This window comes from Strix uralensis, chromosome Z (genome assembly GCF_047716275.1).
Source record: "Strix uralensis isolate ZFMK-TIS-50842 chromosome Z, bStrUra1, whole genome shotgun sequence".
Classification (NCBI taxonomy): Eukaryota; Metazoa; Chordata; class Aves; order Strigiformes; family Strigidae; genus Strix; species Strix uralensis.
The window spans coordinates 6122533-6139170 of NC_134012.1; the positions used below are offsets into that span (position 1 = coordinate 6122533).

Below are 16638 nucleotides of genomic sequence, written 5' to 3' on the forward strand. Positions count from 1 at the left end.
GCAATTTTAGTAGGGCATAACTGGGTTATGTCTAGTCCCCCCAGTAAGGGCCAAGTTGACTTCCAGTATGGACGCTTGAACTTAGATCCTGTGGCTGTGAGGAGCCAATCATGCTATCAAGATAGATATTATCAAGACTAATTAAAAACATGACTTAGACTTGAGATGAGCAGACCAAGTGTGAGCAGGAAGCCGAAATGAGTATAAAATCAAAGGACAGGGAAAGAATGTGGTTGTCAGCAGGAGGGAACTTCAGAAAGTCTGTACTGCAAAAGGTGGTCCTGGATCAGAAACAAGCGTTCAGGTGGCAGGAACCAGGAATTTGGGCTACGTAAAGAATAAGCAAGCAGGGAACAGGAACAAGGTACTGGTGTGCATTTGCAGCCAAAACACAAGCTGTGTTGGCAAAAACAACTGATTGAGCTTATCAGTCCCTTCATCACAAAAAGTCAGGTTTACACCAAGTAGCTTGCTGAAGATCTCAAATTACTGGAAGTAATAGTTAAATTTTTGATTATAAGAGTTACATAATTTATATTTATATTTGTAATTATGTTTGCAAGTACAGTACTGGTTTTTATTCATGTTTTATTAAATACTTAGAGGATTAATAAAAATATATAATCCAGCAAAGGAGAAAAACCCAGAGCTCTGCCTCATGATAATTCTCCAAATAACTATGTAGTATAGCGAAGTTCTCTTTTGCTTGCCCAGTTTCTGACAGCATACTTCTGTTCCAAGGTGCACAATGACTGTACTCTGAACAGAAGCATGCATAATATATTTGTACTTCTGGTTTGACCTTAGGAAGTAGGAAATATAATGTAATCATCTTCAGCATAAAAAGAAACGTTAGCATAGCCTTTAATTCCTAATCAATTGTCTTAGCCCTTCAAGCTGTTATTCAAGGAACAATCCATTTTCAGAAAATGGTCAGCATTTCCTTGTTCCTGCACTACTGTCAGTTGGGTGGGGTGGCTATTAGGTTTTTTGCGTTTGGGGTTTTTTGGCGTTTTTGCGGGGGTTTTTTAGCTAACCTGGACAATATTTAGAATTACAGGCTTTTCCTGTGGTGGCACTTAAACCTCTTCAGGACACCATTTCACTCAGTATTTAACAGTTTTATTAGGTCCCCCTGTGAGGAACTCTGAATTCTCTGGTAGTACCCAGCTGTCTTGTGTTTTAGTGACTGCAATGCTTAGGTTTGTTATCTGAACTACACTTCAAAATCTGACCTGGCATAAAACCTAAGCTTACCTGAAAAATCATGAGCAACCTGCAGTGATTTTGCTTTGTTTTAGTTAACTTATGTTAAAAACACATCCTTATCATGTAGGTAGGTTGATTGCATAGTCGGTGAAGAATTTGTATCTGACAACATACAGAGAGCTTTTCTTTAGGAGCCTTTATTGTCTTTAGGAGCAACTAATGAGAAACTCTGGCATTTTAAATTTTCTACTCAAATTTACTTCCAATTGTGACAATATAACAAAGTTTAAGAGGGACTGTATGTGTTTCAGAAGAAAGAAACACACCAGCTGATGTAAAGTTTAATGTCATAAATGACACACCTAGGAATTTGAACAAAATCTGACCAAAATTTGTAGGAACCACTTTTAATTAAATGTTATACACCTGTTCATTCAATCAATTGAAATAATGAATAGTAAATGAAATAATTCTGTAGAACTTACACTTCTTTCTTTAACACAGTTCAGTTCAATATCTTTCCAACTAAACATCTGTGCTGGTGTCAAACATGATGCTACAATGAGCTAGTCTTTCCTCATTCATCAAATATGACATATTTGAACTGATGGAATGAAAGGTTCTCAAATTACTGGGAAAAAAATCACTGTGGGATCCAAGTAACAAAGATGATAATAAAAAACTTCCATCTTTCTGCACTGATCATAGCTAATTGCTCCATAGGGATAGAATATGAGGATTGCTTTAAAAGTATCTGCTACTTAAGGTTCAGTCTGTTTTCAGCATCATCATATCAACAATATGAAATATGCTGGAAAGCTGTGCATTTTTTCTATGTATTTCAACAGGAATGGCATATTAGAAAAATTTAAATATCTTGAGAAGATATTATCTTTACACAGAAAAGCTTTTAAGAGGATAAATTACTACCTTTATTTCATGAAGTAAGAGATAGTTCATATGTTCACTTAATGTTTTTTAGTTCACAGTGACCTTGATATTTTTTTCCCACAATTGTGTTAGCCTGTATTAAAATTATTAATAACCTCATGAAAATGTAAGGTTAATGGGCTTTGCTTAAAAAGGCAAATAGGGAGCTGAAGAATCTTGTTAAATTTCATAAATACATATAAAGAATTTAATTTAGAATTGAGCAGGTCTGTTCATTGGTCATTTCCCTTGACAGGTTTTATTTCTCGCACAATAAGCTGTTATTCCTCTTCTTCCTCTTTAATAGACAGAAATGCAGCTAACCCTGTGAATTTTTATTAGTCCAGTATGTGATATCTTTATAGGCAACAAAAAGTAAGACATGAGGGATTAAAAAGAAGCTCAGAGATCAGTAGCCATCGTCAATTTGCGTATAAAAATCTGAATTTTTTCCAGTTCAAAGAACTAAAACTAGCTCCACATTTAGCTGAAGGTCTGTCCCTGCATTTCTGTTCACAGATTATCAAAGAATCACAGAAGGGTTAAGGGTAAAAGGGACTTCTTGAGGTCATCTGGTCCAGCCTCACCTGCTCAAGCAGGGCAACCTAGAGCTGGTTGACCAGGACTATATCCAAAATGGTTTTGAATATCTCCAAGGATTGAGACTCCACAAATGCCTTGGGCAACCTACGCCACTGCTCAGTCACCCTCACAGTAAAAAAGTGTTTTCTGGTGTTGAGACGGAATGTCCTGTGTTTCAGTTTGTTCTCATTACCTCTTGTCCTGCCACTGGCCACCACTGAAAAGAGCCTGGCTCCATCTTCTTTGCACCATCCCTTCAGTTACTTATATACATTGATGAGTTTCCTCCTGACCCTCCTCTTCCTTAAGCTAACCAATGCCAGCTCTCTCAGCCTTTCTTCACAGGTGAGGTGCCCCAATCCCTTAAATCATCTTAGTGGCCCTTTGTTGGACTCTCTCCAGTATGTCCATGTCTTGCTCATACTGGAGATCCCACAACTGGACACGGCACTCCAGGTGTGGCCTCACCAGTGCTGAGTAGAGCGGAAGGATCACCTCCCTCAACCTGCTGGCAGTGCTCTGCCTAACACAGCCCGGGAGGCTGTTGGCCTTTTGTTGCTGTGACATTGCTGTCTGATGGTCAACTTGTTGTCAGTGTGTACTGGTGCATGGGGCTGTTCCTGCCCAGGGGCAGAGGCAGGACTTTGCACTTGCCTTTATTGAACTTCATGAGGTTCCTATTCAGCCCATTTCTCCAGCCCATTGAGGTCCCTCTGGACAGCAGCACACCCATCTGGTGTGTTAGCCACTCCTCCGAGTATCATCTGCCAACTTGCTTAGGGTGCACTCTGCCCCACCATCCAGATCATTAATGAAGATGATGAACAGGATCGGACCAGTATTGGCTCCAGAGGTACACTGATAATTGCTGGCCTCCAATTAGACTTCATACGCCTATCAGCACCCTCTGGGCCCAGCCATTCAGCCAGTTTTCAACCTACCTCACATACATTGCACACATACCTTAAAAGCTACACAGCTTTTTAGATCTGCAGAAAAGACGGAAGGTACAGACTTCCCTGGAGACATCACAAAATCAATCAGGTCTAGGCAAGTTGTATGGATTAAAACACTGAATTTTTGTACGTTGATTCGTAGAAAATGTAAAAAACATCAAACCAAAAGTACAAAAGTTACATACTCAACTACCAGAAATTGAGCAACGTTTTTGACAGAGCTGTCTTCTTCTGCATAAGCCTTATCACATCAGGTTTAGACATTTATGTAGCATCTTCTTTAGTTTGTAAATGCCAGCACAAAGTGGGTTTGCATTTTGGGGACAGAAGCAGATTCAACACAACAGTGAGGAGTATTACTGCAATTCACAGGGCGTTTCCCCCACCAGTGAATGCCGCTAGACACAGTTAAGTGTCTTCTCATTTGAACTTATTTCTGTGCTATGCACGTGTGCGCTTTATTGGTAACTGTATCCAAAATGAATATGCATTTAAGCAAAACTGAGTGAAGCAAAATCGTAGTACAAGTCTGCTTTTCTGTTTGCTGTTTACAGTGTCTAATGCAACAGGACTTTAACTCTTAATGAAGCTAGTGTGGGCTACCATCTTTTAAATAATTAACTGTATGCATTGATGAAGCCTTTTGAGACAAAGATGTATAAAATCCATACAGCATTTCTACTCCATACGGAATAAACATAAATGCAGAGAGAGAATTTTAATTATGATGTACTATTATCCTTCACCTGCCTATTTATGATGACTGAAAAATACCATATTTAATTTGAGAAAAAGAATCTGATATTATACTTGAAGGTTACTACATGGAAAAACATAGGGGAGTATTATTCTTGCAGCATTTGACAAAGTGTACTGGGAAAGGGAAACTCAAATGAAATTAACCACCTTTTCTGTCTTTTGAATTTAATAAAATTTGCAAGTTTCTAGATCAAGCTATTAGTTTCAATTTGCCCACTAACTCATGCACAGAAAGGAAATTTTTTAGACGGTTAAACAACCTTGTCAATTAGATGTTTAATGAATTAAGATGAACTGAGAGACATTCTTAGCTGGCATCTGTTGATAAAGAAGTAGCTACATTTCTTGAAGTTGCAAGGATCATTAATGAGTACTCTGTAAGAACAAATTGAATTTGTTTATTTAAGACCAAACTGTGACTTTTGGCCCTGATGTCTTCTGGAAATTATAGTGAAAATCCCCGAGCAAAACTTTAAATACTGTTGTGTGATTGGACACAGTAAAGCTTTAGTAGATATATGAAACTAGCTAAATTTATATAAGATTGCTTTGTTTTTTTCCTAAAGCATGCCCTGTTTAATCATGTCCTTTTCTAAGCGTGTTTGCTGGGCAAAAGACTGTATGTCTTCTAATGTCAATTCTATAAATACATTGTGTTTTAATGCTTTAAAACGTGTGCTTATTGCTTTTACAATTTCTCTTTGCTAATCCTGACATTACTTTGTGTGCTTCCTGCAGATGTAAATGAATGTGAAGCTGAACCCTGCAAGAATGGTGGAATCTGTACAGATCTTGTTGCTAACTATTCCTGTGAATGCCCAGGTGAATTTATGGGAAGAAACTGCCAACAGAGTAAGTATTGCATGTTTTTATATCTAATTTTTAATATAAAATAAATAAATATTTTCTTTGGCAAAAGCAACTATAGTATACTATGGAAATATTTCTCTACTCTACAAATACATCATGGTCAAAATAGCCATCTTACTCTTCTCAAAATGAAGGAAGTTTAAGAAACCTAATCTGTCACGCATCCAAGCAAGGTATCCGATATGATGGAAACACTTGCAAAATACAGAATTATTGTCTAAGAGTCAAACAAGAAGGAGTAAATAGCGTAGAGTAGAAAAATACAAAAACTGATTAAGGCTAGGGGTTCATCTTGCCAAGTAGCTTGTCATAAACAGCAATTGTTAGCAGATATCAACAAGTGTAAGAGGAGGGCAAAAATATACGTTAGTTTCTTTGATACGTCTCTAAACTCTGAAAGTTGGACCACTGGTTTACAGAGAAGACATTAGTGGAGTTCCTCCAGGATCTGTCCTGGGAACAGCGTTGCATGATTTTACCAATAACATTGACTACAAATGCACTATAAAGGTCTGATTCCTGAAGTTGTTACTACAAGGGAGTTCTTCGTGTATGAAAGACTAGGTAATCTTCAAGACATAAATAACAAAAATAGAATAAACTGCTATGGTACAAAATGCAATATACATTAACAGTTAATAATGGATGTTAGAAGCTCATGGATTTGAAATACTGCAGAGAAATACTGCCTGTGTGTCTTAGTCGAACAAAGGATGCTAATATGATGATGTTGTGGAAAAAGCTAATATAGTCCCAACATATATCAGGCTTGGTACCTTAAGGAGAAAAAGGAAAGTATTTGTGTATTAGCATTTGTAGTATTAGATACTACATTGAAAATACCTGAAATACTGGAGTCATCCACATTCAAGAAAGGAGATTTCTAGTTCAGGGAAGACCTATCATGTGTAGAAGGAAAATTTTTAAAAAATGTTTCAAGTTGAATACTAAATAAATAAAACAATTACAAAGTTGAAGAATATGATTCATTTTTCTGTGTTCACATTGTGGATGCATGGGGAGGAAGGGAGAAGAAAACAACATAGACCAATAACCACAAATGACAAGCTCAAAATTCTCTAAAGTAGCCTCAGTAAATATCCAGATCTATATATGCAACAGGCAAAAGATTTCAGGCATGCAATGTAACATGAATCATTCTAGATAGAAATAAAAGATTAAGATTTGCTTTGAGAAATTTTACAAGCCTATATGCTACTTTAAAGAATTCGTAAGAAAATGATCATCTATTAAAGTTTTCTGTAAAAGTTGCTGGTGAAATACTTCATGTATTTCCATATAAGGTGCAATTGAATTACCATTTAGAATCCTACCAGGAATCTCATCCACATCTTCAAGGTTTATCCCTTCTGGTCTTTTGGCTGCATCTTGAACACTGCTCAGATTATAGATCACATAACACTAATCTCCTGTTTTGCTAGAAGCGAGGTAGTTGGATTACTTGAAGTGATCATTGCATTTTCTGGATCATCATCTGTTATTTCATGTTTATTTTTCTTTTTATAGATGTATACGTAATTACATGCAAATATTAATTTTGTGAAGTGGTATATATTACATATTGTACTGGATTTGGTTTTATGTGTATGTATATCTACACATACATATTTCTATTTTGGAGAGCATATAACAAAGTATATGTGCACAAAAAATATAAATATGCAGTATACTGAAACAACTGCTTAATGCCAGTTACTGAATTGCAAAATATGCTACCAACAGTCTGGCTTTCTGGGTCATGCTTGGGGTATTTCCACTGGTAAGCCAAACACCTAGCCAAATGATCTTTCTGGAGATGCTTCTATAGTTAAATGCTCACAACTGTGACCCAAGACTCCATTGTCTAACCCATAGGGAAGAACACTAAGGTATTTGAAAGGATAATTCTGTTGAGAGTTAAATTCTTTTTATACTTGTGATATGGTTCTATACAACAGTCAAATTGCTTTGGTGTAGAGATCAAGGACAATGAGTTTTAAACTGTGCTTTGCAGAAACTATTAATTTGCAAGCTGCAGAGCATGTATGGTGTGGTAAATGGAAGGCATGGCAATGCAGCACTAGAGTGTAGTGGCAAAAAGCTCCTGTTCTGTATCCCTCTGCATAGGGACCCGCCAATGTGGTGTCACAGGATGTTATCATGGGAGGAGTGTGAAATCAGATGTGCTTTGCAGACTTAAAAGTAATATATTACTTAAATCAGTAATTTAAAAATGCTACGCAATGTAGATATTTGATTACTTCTGTTATACCACTCTTTAAACTCATGTTAGTCAGCTAAACATATGAAGAGTCATCAATAAATGACAAATAATTAAGGATGGGAATAATACTTGTACTGACTCTAATCATTGAACTACCTCTGTTCAGGAAAGTCAATTCATTCTTCTAGCACTACGGCACAGTTCACAAACTTCTAGCATTCATTTACTTTTGAGATAGCTTTAGCACAGCTAGCGTTAATATGGCAACTTTTCTTTTTATGCCACCAATATAATTGTGTACTACACTGGGTTCCTATAGCTGAGCTTGTAAATACCCTTTTTTTTCATGAGAACTTTGTTTATGTCATCACCTAATTATGTAATTACAAGTAGTAATTACACATTCTAATTACACCATTAGAGTTTTACACATATTTACAGTAATCATGTAATTAAATATTGTTATGCTAATTATGTAAATTACTGGTTGCTGTCTCAGAATTACCTCACAAAGCTCAAAGATTGCAAATCCATATCACAGAATATGTGAAATATCCTAGACAGAGAATAAAAAAGGCAAAAATACCTCATGCAGTCCATTCTCCTGTCATGGCAAGCTTGTCCTCCAGGATGCATTTTCTAGTAGTATATCTAGTTTGGTATATCCCAAATACCAATGCTTTGTAATAATGACTTATCATGTTACTCAGCAGCTTATGTCAGACTGTTTTGGCTAATGCTCCAACTGAATTTTCTCTCTTTTTTTAATTCCACCATTTCATTTCAGCATAATTAATTTCTCCTAACTAATCTCTTAAATAATTCACTTCCGTTTTATCTCATGTGTAGCATTTTCCAGGTGTGAGACAACTGTTGTATTACACACAGGTCCTGTGAGCTTTTGGGACATCCACAGAAAATCCTTCTGACTAGTCCCAAGAGTCTCTGCTAATAGCTAGTGCAGCTGAAGTGAGAGGAGAAGGCTTCTCTGGAAGTGAGTCCTAAAATAACAGTAAAATGCCTAATGAGCTTGGAACCCTATTTGGACCACCTTGACCATCTTCTGAGTCTCCTTCTGGTGTGGATGAGGTTTAGAGTTTCTTTCTAAGGGCTCAACCATGAAAGAAAGTCCTCAGAAGACATGGAGGTGATCTCCTGGCCAGCTGATGTGCTTCACACCCCAACAATGCTTCTGCTCCTTTGGGGCTGCCTTCTGTTCTATTTACAAATCCTTTTCATTTTGAAACACTGGCCTGACCTCTTGGTTTTTTTCTGGAGAGACTTAAATTCACTCTTCTTTCTTTCTTATTATCTACTGCTATCTTCAGCCATTCAGGCATAAATGATACTTAAACCAGCTGCTTCTCATTGCCAGAAAGCACAGGATGGGGCAAAGTCAAAATAATGTGGAGTGCAAGAGCACTGACGGCTTCAAAACATATTCAATTGTTCTGGAATAAGCTTATCAACCTGTTAAGAGATACTTCACTGAGCATCTGGTATTTACAAAATTTGCCTGCAGATGTTTAGTAAACACAGAATGGAAAGAGAGCACCTTTTCCCATCCTCTGAAAGCAAAAGCTAAACTACATCAATTCCATATTACTTTTCAGATTTCTTAAGGCCTCAGCACTTCCTTGACGCAGCTGCATCTCCTTCTGTTCTTGCACTCTCTGAACCTATTTCTTGCTTCTGCTGAATTCAAGCTATTCATTATGATTACCTCTATTACAGCTTTCCTTAGTCTTGGAGTCTCTATAAATAAGTACTGCTTCTAAGACAGATTCTCCTGGGGTTGAGGTTTTTACTTTCTGGATCACAGGCAACAGGGAGCCACTTTCATCAGTGTCAGACTGTTTGCATTATTCAGTACAAATCTGTATTGTTAAAATCTCCCATGAGCAACATGTGTTGTGAATTGCAATAATTTGTGAGGACTTCCACAGGTAATTTTTGATCACTTTTTTTTTATCTAGCAGATGGTAATATACACGTTAAAATTTCACCATTGTGCATTTTAGAGCTATATTTTGCTGATTGCCAAGAGTTGCTGCCATTAAAGCATATGGCAAATTTTCGCATGCTTTTCTTTAAAGATACAGATCAAACTAGTCACTGTAAATATTTTTTATATATGCTGTTGCCCCTTCACCTCCTTTTCTGTGTATTCAACATGCCCATATGTAGGAGGACTGCATTCACAGCATGTGCACCAATTTACCTTGTCTCGCATGTAAGAAATCCTGCTAAAACAGCGTACCTTCACATTATTTTCATTTGTTTCCTGTGCTTTACGTTTTAATACACTAATGTGTTTATACTGCACTTGGTCATCTTCTGACTTCCCCTCTAGGGGAATCAAAGTGGAATTTTTTTATTTAAATGTAAATGCCTCTCCTTTCAGTGTCATTTTTAGTTTAAAATTATTTAAAGATCTGACAGATTTAGGCATAAAGAGACTTTCAGGACTTCTGCTTACATGCAGCCTTATACTCCCAGGCTAGATGGTGTCATCCAAAGCGTTCTGATGCACTGTGATTTCAGAATTTTCTTTCTTTAAAAATTGTTCCCGGGAATACAGAACACCTGCAACTTGCATGATTTATAGCACAGGAGAAATAACTAGTTTCACAGTATTTTTTGAAAAGACTATATTACTTCTTTTGGTGTCTTGCGTATTTCACTTCTGTGTTTTCAAGGCAGTGTTCTCACTTGCTGGGACTTTTTGGCTTCAGGTCTTGTCCTTTGAACTCCTCTGCTTGATGTTCACAGTCTTCAGTGAGTCTTTGGTATCTCTGTCTTCCCCAGCTCCAGCTCTTACCAGCCCTGGCTCAGCAGTGTTCAGGGTTCAGAAAGACTCCATGCTTAAGTTCAGAAAAACCCTATGCAAAACAACCACCACAGGGTGAGGGCATAAAAAGTGCACAGGCAAAATAAAACAATTTATGAAACAGTTAAAAACTTTTCAGGGGGGAAACTTTACGTCTGAGTATAATTTGTCTTCCAAGAAGTCTGTGTTTTCAAAATATGGGTAAGAATCATAAATTAACTATTTTCTTAAATTAATAAATCTGGTAACAGGCTTTCTGGTGAATTCAGCTTGTGAAAATGCCCTGTTAAATTTAAGCTGTTAAGTACTGGAATGTTGTTGAATAGTAAACTTGATCCCCTTACAATCATACCTCATTTCCAGATTACCTGCCTGGAGACCTAGGCATGAGATTTTTTTATGCACTTCCAGTTGGCAATATGTTGTGGCTTAAAGCTTGTAGTGAGCCAGTGTGAAACACTTTATTTGACAGGAATCAACATGGGCTTGATTTCCCTAAATTACTGATTAGTATTAAAATCTCTTTGAATGAGATTTAGAAGGACCTAAGTTTCCCTATAGCTCAGAATATCACTTTGACTAATTCTGTGAATAATCCAGTATGAGGTTTGTTTTTAAGCATATTCTTGATTGTTTTGAATATCTGACAGTTTTATGATCTGAAATACTGCTGCTATATAAAAGTATATAGCAAATTTCTGTAAAACAAAACTGGCCAAACATACTAATTTTTCTATTGTGTTCTTGAAGTTTCTCTGTAGTTCAAGATGTCAATGATTTATGTTGATAGTTACCAACCTTTCGTGTTTAATCAGTTGTTTCAGGTTTTCAACTTTCATGAGGAAAAATAAATGAACTATACAAAGAATTGTAGTTTCTGGAAATACAGACTCCTGTATTTAAAGTAAGGGCATTATAATCATGTGGAAAAGAAGATACACATTCATTGGTACAAAAATAATTTACTTTTTTATATTGGAGTTTCTGTTCCATTTTTATTCATCTTGTCAGTATGTACTGGAAATTCTGTCAAGGCACATGCTAAACCTGAGAGATTTCTAGATTACCTGTAGATTATGACCTTAAACTGAACCAGAACAAGTTTCCTGATTTGCTCTCTTTCCAATTATTAAATAGGTAAGTTCCCATAATTGCCTTCAAATTTGATAAATTTCCAAACAGATTTTCTGGTTTTGTCAGGGAACAGGGACCCCTGTTATTCATTGCATCATACTGTAAAGTAACATTTCCTTGAAAACTGACATAAACCAGCCCTGCTGGTGCTTGAAGTAGTCTTGCTTCAGCTCTTCTTTGCCTGTCTTGCCTCTTTTGTGGCTGCTCATTCAGGGCTGCCGTTTTACCCTGTTGCCTTGTAGTACCAGCAAAAACTGACCCTGGAAATAAAAAAGTAATTAATGAACCAGATCATTTCTTTGATCCATTGACCTTCACAGCCACACAAATGCTGGGCTGGTACAAAGGAATGACAGAGCCCGCGCATGAAATCAAGACTTAACACCAGTTAAAAACGTTAATCAAGTCTAATCAAGAGAGTAGAAGCTGTTCTCTAATTCATGTTTAAGGCAAAGGTAAGAATTTATTTTAGTTTTTATATTTTTCTTGGTTTGTTTCTCTTCAAACACCATAAAATTTAAAAGCTAGAATTCTAAGCTCATTTGCCAAGGTCACAGCAGATAAAAATTCAGTAAATATATATGTTCCTATTTGTCATTATTTAGATGGTAAGTTCAAGACTTGCATGGAAAAATTAAGGAGATTTTATAGGTATGTGTATACAAGTGTCTGTATAAGTATATGTATACACAAATACTACCCTTAGAGAAATTAATTAGCTTTTTGTATGTATTGCAGGTAGTTATATTATCATTCTTATGGTGTCCTTACTGGTTTAGGGAATAATGTGTGGTTCATCTCAGACAAAAAGAAGAATGGAAAAAAAATTTGTCACTAAAAGAAATGTATCAATTTAATATAAAGTTAATGCTAATACTCAATTTATGACCTCCCTGGATTATACAAATATCCTAGAAGAGAAACATATTAGAAATACATTTTGAAAGTGCAAGAGGGAAAATTTTTACATGTTAAATGTGACTTTAACCCAGGTAATTCAACTCAATCTAGGTAATTTGTCATTTTTTGGACATGCTCTAAGAATAAAAACAGAAATTGTAAGAGGTTAAATAAATGCTGAAAGACAGGCTAAATGTATCCTTAGTAAGGGTGATGGTTTATATACATTTTTAACTATTTCAGCTAATCATGGACAGAACACAATTTATATATTTGCATTGGACAAAACCCATCTTGAATGTTTTGCTGAAACTAATGAGGTTTGCTGAGGCTACACCATTCTTGTAATATTGTCTGGCTAGCATTTCTGTGTAGTGTATTGGTATGAAAGTGCAAAGAGGCAGAAAATGTTGTAGAAATGACAGAACACGTTGTTAATATTGAAATGTTCCCCCAGGCATTTCAATGACCTAGTGAGAAATATTAATCGAACTCTAACATTTCTAATAGAGTCTTCTAACAATAAAGCACACTCTGGCCCTTCTGTTGCAGACGTTCTTTGTGCAGACATCCCATGTAAGATGCAAAGGTGTGCAAAATTAGGCTCAGCAGTTCAGAATTGTAGTTCTTCCTTTCAACACAATAGGAAAATGAGACTGATCTCTCAGTGTTTGATGTTGAAACATCAAGTCCTCGGCCCTGTGCCTTTGGGTACATTTTCATCTTGCTGCAGTTGTACTGTACAGCAATGTCTCCCTTTGAAAATTAATTTCACAATATCTTACTTTGATTAGGCAGTAGAGGATACAATCTTTGCTCAGACACCTGACAGAAACTCCTTGTAAAATATTCAGACAAGCCCTTAGGACCCAACAGGCATATTTTACACATTTAATCAACTCCTTACTACATGAGTCATCGAGTGCAATAGTAGCTTTTAGGTTTTGTCAATAACTACAAGATGAGCTCAACCCTATATTCAGGCATCTAGAACTTGACTTTAACATCTCATTTTAGCTTGAACCACCTTGTTGTGGCAACTATCTTGCCATGTTTTCTTCCTTAAACCTACTGATCTGCTTTTCTCAGGTTTTGTGTCATTCTTGACTTATGATGCCCCTCAATCACCTTCAGTAAGGAGGCAGGAAGGTTACATTGGGGTCATGGACTCCTTCTACCTGTCTTCCACCTGTCTGTTCTTCCTACTGAAGGAGCAATATGACCCTGCCTTTTCAGTAACATAGAATCATAGACATTCACAAAAAGTAGAGGAGAAAAAATACTTACCTTATAAATATAATCCACTGTTCCTGTTTTGGAAGAACTTTTATATGCATTTTTATGCCTGGCAAAGCCTATGACAATGCATATTTCAGCATTTCTAAGCCTTAAAAGAAAAATTACAGCTCACTGTTATTCTCAAAGTAGCCTCTATAGCTCTTAAGTTTCTGGTCTGGTCAATAATACACATTCTTTTTTTACATCCTCACAGAAATGAAAAATAATTTGCAGGTAAGGAATTGGTACTATAAAAGAAATAAAAGCCAGACTGTAGCCAGTAGAAGCAAGCTCAAAACAAATCACTGGTTATAACCAAAAAAACCCTTAAAAGTATGGAAAAACACCTTCAATAAAAGCACTAATGATTATAAATATATGAAAATAATAATTTACAGCAGCAGTAGGCTCAAAAAAGTTCCCAATAGCCAAGTCACAGGAACATTTTTTCTGTTTCAGGTACTAGTCCAACTGAAAAATACCTTGTTTCAAGTCATAGTATTTATTTCAAGGCATAGTATTTATTTCAGAATAGATTATTCATAGAGGGTGGCTAGTCCAATTGGAAAATACTTTATTTAGAGGCATAGTAATTTATTTTAAAAGAGATTAATCGTGGAGGGTTGCTTGCTATCTGAGTCAGTCTGGTCTAGTCTGCTGCTACCCTTTGGCAAACACAGGAATGAGCAATGAGAGAAAAATCATCTTTAGACCCATACAAACTCCTCATAATGGAACTGCCTTGGGGTTTGCAGTAGTTAACAAACCAGGCACAGAGTAGAATTACAAGTGTGTATGGTATAAACCTTGCAAAAGTTGGAGGTTTGCAAGTTGATTCACATTTTGGAGATTTATTTGGACTTGGAATTCAAGCCAAGTTGTGAAAGATGAAAATCCATGTGAACTAAAGAGAAAATGGAACAAACCATGGTTACATGAGCCCTACATGAACTAAAATCTCCAGGCTCGGCACAGCTCCCACCTGCAGTTTTCAGAAGGGGAAGGAAATGTAATATGTTCAGTGATCATCTTCCCACTGAGGCAAGATTCACAGCTCCTGCTGCTTTAGACAGACGGAGAGTCCAGCAAAGCTCCTGTTCCAGGCATTGGTGCAGCGATGTGTAAGATACGTAGGAAGGGAATGAGCCATGCTAGTAGGTTACATCTATTTTAGTACCTGACCACCACCATGCTCATTTGTTGCATTCCATTAGATGATCCAATGACTTAAAAGAAATTCAGAATATCTCCAGCATCTTATCCTTGGTTGTGTCAGAAGCAAAAGTGGCATGTTGTTCATCACAACTTAGTCTACTTCCTAGCCTCTTCAGGGTTCAGCACAGGCATGGCTGCTGTTCATTGCCTGTCAGACCAGAGGCAATTGGCAAGTCTCAGTGGCTGCAGGTCCCGCGCAGGCAGCGGGTGCACCCCTGCAGCCTGGAGGGTCAGCAGCCACAGTGCTACTTGCTCAAGGGTGACGCTGCTTCAAAATAAATGAGGATATGAACAGAGATGAAAAGTTTGGTGGCCATGCAATACTGAGAGAGAAAGGCTTCGTGTCTTTCTGTCATGGTGTACATAAACTGGGACTCGGAAGGGTGCGAGTGAGTTTTTGAAATGAAGTAGAGTTAAAACCTCAAAAATTCACAATCATAAAGTACTTTGCCAAGAAAAGCTGATGGAATCACTCTTAATTCAAACCCTTTTCCTTTGTATCAGTGATTGTTTTCTAGTATTAATGCTAAATGTGATTTGGCCAGCTCTTGATTTGGTGTACTTACTTAGAAATTTTGTTTACAGAAAAGTATCACACGAAACTTCTACCCTTTAAAACTGATGGACAGATTAATATCTGTTATTGATCCAGCAAAATCTGTTTGATAGAGCTCACCCATAAATATGATTTTACTTTGTTGCCAAATCTGTACAGTTGTTGGTGACATTGCATGCCTTCACTGAAGATCAGTTTCAGTGTGCAGTTTGTAATATTGTACCTATTGCTATTCTAATAATATAAATACCCACTTATGCTCCTGTTGCTGAAACATATTTTCATAATTACTCTGTTCCTATTTTTATGCAATTCACTTTTACCTCTACGTGTTTTGAAATTCCATTCTAGGCATAGTGTAAAAAGTAACCATGTTGTAATTCATTATATCAAAGTTAGAGGAAAGCAAATATTTCTGGGAAAAATATTCCCCAGTATTCTTTTAACTTTGAAAGCAATTTTGAATCCTTACATACAGTGTGCAAATAAGATTCTTCCTTTTTCTTCATTGTTTCTAGAGAGTGTCCTTTCTCTCCTGGATAGCAGTAAAATGTCTGTGCAGGAAGCTGTGATTACTGCAACCTCTTCCTCTTCTTTTTTTTTACCTCCTGGTCCTTCCACATTTTTTTTCACAATATCTTTAACTTTGACATCAGGTGAGAATTTGAGTGAGTATTGGGTTTTGTTCATTTTTAGACATAGGAAGTTTTTTCCTTGATAAAGAGTGTCAGGTGGAAAATCCTCAAGAATTAACTTCCTTTCCCAAAGGATGTGATCGATCCATGCAGCCTCTTCCCATCTCTGCTGGAGGTGGTGGTGTGTTTCCCACTGAATTCTCTGCAGGCAAAATGGGGCACAAGTTACATGATGTCCTTTAAAAGCTGTGCTTTTAAACTATGTTTATATGTCTTAGACTATAGAAATGTCTTAGACATGTAAATATAACTGCTGGAAGTAAAATATGATTTATTAATGAAGTGTTTGTCCCCTTCACCTAAGAAGTTAAATCTCTCTAGGATTAATTGCACATTAATTTAAAGATTGAAACACTATTTTTTTAATGCTGTTCATTAGTCGTATTTAGTGATGGAGAATCCAGACATCTTAATACACTTTAAAAGTGGGGTTTCATTCAATGTGGAAAGCCTAATTGTTACTCATCATCTAGCCTAGTGATATGCTGTGCCACATGTCT

The 16638-nt window shown here is 36.7% G+C and overlaps 1 protein-coding gene across 2 annotated transcripts in view; it reads left to right on the forward strand.

Moving 5' to 3' along the window:
- Positions 1 to 16638, forward strand: part of EDIL3 (EGF like repeats and discoidin domains 3) — a 255683-nt gene that overhangs the window by 145163 nt on the left and 93882 nt on the right. For both annotated transcript variants that reach the window (XM_074855638.1, XM_074855639.1), the window contains one exon: positions 5175 to 5288. In XM_074855638.1, the coding sequence (XP_074711739.1) occupies positions 5175 to 5288 (114 nt within the window). The remainder of the gene's footprint in view (positions 1 to 5174; positions 5289 to 16638) is intronic.